At 39.0% G+C, this 5,000-nt stretch overlaps 1 protein-coding gene across 2 annotated transcripts in view; it reads left to right on the forward strand.

Annotated features, from left to right (window-relative positions):
* The window catches only part of tmem25 (transmembrane protein 25), an 11,704-nt gene that overhangs the window by 6,160 nt on the left and 544 nt on the right, over positions 1 to 5,000 (forward strand). Inside the window, exons 9-10 of one of the 2 annotated variants that reach the window (XM_087284763.1) lie at positions 4,422 to 4,459; positions 4,573 to 5,000. The exon at positions 4,573 to 5,000 is cut by the window's right edge and continues 544 nt beyond it. In XM_087284763.1, the coding sequence (XP_087140889.1) occupies positions 4,422 to 4,459; positions 4,573 to 4,608 (74 nt within the window). In that variant the 3' untranslated portion in view covers positions 4,609 to 5,000. Of the gene's footprint in view, positions 1 to 4,421 lie in introns of both variants that reach the window. The other variant, XM_087284764.1, reaches the window with a different exon arrangement.

The following is a 5,000-nucleotide window of genomic DNA, read 5'->3' on the forward strand; positions in this document are numbered from 1 at the left end:
GTGATTGTAGTCATGAGTGTGATGTGATTGTAGTGATGAGTGTGATGTGATTATACTGATGAGTGTGATGTGATTGTGATTGTAGTGATGTGATTGTGATTGTAGTGATGAGTGTGATGTGATTGTAGTGATGAGTTTAATGTGATTGTAATGATGAGTGTAATGTGATTGTAATGATGAGTGTGATGTGATTGTAGTGATGAGTGTGATGTGATTGTAGTGATGAGTGTGATGTGATTGTAATGATGAGTGTGATGTGATTGTAGTGATGAGTGAGATGTGGTTGTAGTGATGAGTGTGATGTGATTGTAGTGATGTGATTGTGATTGTAGTGATGAGGGTGATGTGATTGTAGTGATGAGGGTGATGTGATTGTAGTGATGAGGGTGATGTGACTGTAGTGATGAGTGTGATGTGATTGTAGTGATGTGATTGTGATTGTAGTGATGAGTGTGATGTGATTGTAGTGATGAGTGTGATGTGATTGTAGTGATGAGTGTGATGTGATTGTAGTGATGAGGGTGATGTGATTGTAGTGATGTGATTGTGATTGTAGTGATGAGTGTGATGTGATTGTAGTGATGAGGGTGATGTGATTGTAGTGATGAGTGTGATGTGATTGTAGTGATGAGGGTGATGTGATTGTAGTGATGAGGGTGATGTGATTGTAGTGATGTGATTGTGATTGTAGTGATGAGTGTGATGTGATTGTAGTGATGAGGGTGATGTGATTGTAGTGATGAGTGTGATGTGATTGTAGTGATGAGGGTGATGTGATTGTAGTGATGAGGGTGATGTGATTGTAGTGATGAGTGTGATGTGATTGTAGTGATGAGGGTGATGTGATTGTAGTGATGTGATTGTGATTGTAGTGATGAGTGTGATGTGATTGTAGTGATGAGGGTGATGTGATTGTAGTGATGTGATTGTGATTGTAGTGATGAGTGTGATGTGATTGTAGTGATGAGGGTGATGTGATTGTAGTGATGAGTGTGATGTGATTGTAGTGATGAGGGTGATGTGATTGTAGTGATGAGGGTGATGTGATTGTAGTGATGAGTGTGATGTGATTGTAGTGATGAGGGTGATGTGATTGTAGTGATGTGATTGTGATTGTAGTGATGAGTGTGATGTGATTGTAGTGATGAGGGTGATGTGATTGTAGTGATGTGATTGTGATTGTAGTGATGAGTGTGATGTGATTGTAGTGATGAGGGTGATGTGATTGTAGTGATGTGTGATGTGATTGTAGTGATGAGTGTGATGTGATTGTAGTGATGAGTGTGATGTGATTATACTGATGAGTGTGATGTGAATAAAGTGATGAGTGTGATGTGATTATACTGATGAGTGTGATGTGATTGTAGTGATGAGTGTGATGTGATTATACTGATGAGTGTGATGTGATTGTAGTGATGAGTGTGATGTGATTATACTGATGAGTGTGATGTGATTGTAGTGATGAGTGTGATGTGATTGTGATTGTAGTGATGTGATTGTGATTGTAGTGATGAGTGTGATGTGATTGTAGTGATGAGTGTGATGTGATTATACTGATGATTGTGATGTAATTGTAGTGATAAGTGTGATGTGATTGTAGTGATGAGTGTGATGTGATTGTAGTGATGAGTGTGATGTGATTATACTGATGAGTGTGATGTGATTGTAGTCATGGGTGTGATGTGATTGTAGTGATGAGTGTGATGTGATTATACTGATGAGTGTGATGTGATTGTGATTGTAGTGATGTGATTGTGATTGTAGTGATGAGTGTGATGTGATTGTGATTGTAGTGATGTGATTGTGATTGTAGTGATGAGTGTAATGTGATTGTAATGATGAGTGTGATGTAATTGTAGTGATGAGTGTGATGTGATTGTAGTCATGAGTGTGATGTGATTGTAGTGATGAGTGTGATGTGATTATACTGATGAGTGTGATGTGATTGTGATTGTAGTGATGTGATTGTGATTGTAGTGATGAGTGTGATGTGATTGTAGTGATGAGTTTAATGTGATTGTAATGATGAGTGTAATGTGATTGTAATGATGAGTGTGATGTGATTGTAGTGATGAGTGTGATGTGATTGTAGTGATGAGTGTGATGTGATTGTAATGATGAGTGTGATGTGATTGTAGTGATGAGTGAGATGTGGTTGTAGTGATGAGTGTGATGTGATTGTAGTGATGTGATTGTGATTGTAGTGATGAGGGTGATGTGATTGTAGTGATGAGGGTGATGTGACTGTAGTGATGAGTGTGATGTGATTGTAGTGATGTGATTGTGATTGTAGTGATGAGTGTGATGTGATTGTAGTGATGAGTGTGATGTGATTGTAGTGATGAGTGTGATGTGATTGTAGTGATGAGTGTGATGTGATTGTAATGATGAGTGTGATGTGATTGTAGTGATGAGTGTGATGTGATTGTAGTGATGAGTGTGATGTGATTGTAGTGATGAGTGTGATGTGATTGTAATGATGAGTATGATGTGATTATACTGATGAGTGTGATGTGATTAAAGTGATGAGTGTGATGTGATTATACTGATGAGTGTGATGTGATTAAAGTGATGAGTGTGATGTGATTGTAGTGATGAGGGTGATGTGATTGTAGTGATGAGTGTGATGTGATTATACTGATGAGTGTGATGTGATTGTAGTGATGAGTGTGATGTGATTGTGATTGTAGTGATGTGATTGTGATTGTAGTGATGAGTGTGATGTGATTGTAGTGATGAGTGTGATGTGATTATACTGATGAGTGTGATGTAATTGTAGTGATGAGTGTGATGTGATTGTAGTCATGAGTGTGATGTGATTATACTGATGAGTGTGATGTGATTGTGATTGTAGTGATGTGATTGTGATTGTAGTGATGAGGGTGATGTGACTGTAGTGATGAGTGTGATCTGATTATACTGATGAGTGTGATGTGATTGTAGTGATGAGTGTGATGTGATTGTAGTCATGAGTGTGATGTGATTGTAGTGATGAGTGTGATGTGATTATACTGATGAGTGTGATGTGATTGTAGTGATGAGTGTGATGTGATTGTGATTGTAGTGATGTGTGATTGTGATTGTAGTGATGAGGGTGATGTGACTGTAGTGATGAGTGTGATGTGATTATACTGATGAGTGTGATGTGATTGTAGTGATGAGTGTGATGTGATTGTAGTCATGAGTGTGATGTGATTGTAGTGATGAGTGTGATGTGATTATACTGATGAGTGTGATGTGATTGTGATTGTAGTGATGTGATTGTGATTGTAGTGATGAGTGTGATGTGATTGTAGTGATGAGTTTAATGTGATTGTAATGATGAGTGTAATGTGATTGTAATGATGAGTGTGATGTGATTGTAGTGATGAGTGTGATGTGATTGTAGTGATGAGTGTGATGTGATTGTAATGATGAGTGTGATGTGATTGTAGTGATGAGTGTGATGTGATTGTAGTGATGTGATTTTGATTGCAGTGATGAGGGTGATGTGATTGTAGTGATGAGGGTGATGTGATTGTAGTGATGAGGGTGATGTGACTGTAGTGATGAGTGTGATGTGATTGTAGTGATGTGATTGTGATTGTAGTGATGAGTGTGATGTGATTGTAGTGATGAGTGTGATGTGATTGTAATGATGAGTGTGATGTGATTGTAGTGATGAGTGTGATGTGATTGTAGTGATGAGTGTGATGTGATTGTAGTGATGAGTGTGATGTGATTGTAGTGATGAGTGTGATGTGATTGTAGTGATGAGTGTGATGTGATTGTAGTGATGAGTGTGATGTGATTGTAATGATGAGTGTGATGTGATTAAAGTGATGAGTGTGATGTGATTGTAATGATGAGTGTGATGTGATTAAAGTGATGAGTGTGATGTGATTGTAGTGATGAGTGTGATGTGATTGTAGTGATGAGTGTGATGTGATTGTAGTGATGAGTGTGATGTGATTGTAATGATGAGTGTGATGTGATTGTAGTGATGAGTGTGATGTGATTGTAATGATGAGTGTGATGTGATTAAAGTGATGAGTGTGATTGTGATTGTAGTGATGAGTGTGATGTGATTGTAATGATGAGTGTGATGTGATTAAAGTGATGAGTGTGATGTGATTGTAGTGATGAGTGTGATGTGATTGTAGTGATGAGTGTGATGTGATTGTAGTGATGAGTGTGATGTGATTGTAGTGATGAGTGTGATGTGATTGTAGTGATGAGTGTGATGTGATTATACTGATGAGTGTGATGTGATTGTAGTGATGAGTGTGATGTGATTATACTGATGAGTGTGATGTGATTGTAGTGATGAGTGTGATGTGATTGTAGTGATGAGTGTGATGTGATTGTGATTGTAGTGATGAGTGTGATGTGATTATAATGATGAGTGTGATTGTGATATGTTTGTGATTGTGTCTCTGCAGGTTTTGCTCGCTATCCGATGGTTGGCTATATCTATAAAGTGAGCAGCACCAGCAGTGATGAGATCTGGCTCTGATCATCTCACACTAATGTGTCACACAAACACATCTACACACCACCAAACACTCTGACCTCTGACCTTTGACCTCACAGGGGTCAGTCGGGATTGACCTAAAGGCTGTAAGGTGATCATGACAGCGGACACAATGTGATCAGCCCGGAAATATTCCCCGTGCTGTTACTGACGAGCTGAAGCTCCACGCTTTAGAAGATGATAGATCTGCATGATAATCACCAGGAATCTTCATCAGTGACTGTCTGCTTAATAACATTAACATCAGACGCACATGTATCCTCAACCCCTGTCAGCGCTGTCCGCTTTCCATAATGTCTGCCCAATGATAAGAGGCAGTGTTCTTGTGTTGGTGTCTCCTAAGCTTCTCTAAACGTTCAGAGAACATTGAGGAATGATTGCTCCCATAACGTTAGCCAAACGATGCTGTGTGTGTGTGTGTGTGTGTGTGTGTGTGTGTGTGTGTGTGTGTGTGTGTGTTTAATCAGGAGGAATCAGTGTTGATGCT

This window comes from Danio rerio, chromosome 15 (genome assembly GCF_052040795.2).
Source record: "Danio rerio strain M-AB ecotype USA chromosome 15, GRCz13ab, whole genome shotgun sequence".
NCBI classification, from domain to species: domain Eukaryota; kingdom Metazoa; phylum Chordata; class Actinopteri; order Cypriniformes; family Danionidae; genus Danio; species Danio rerio.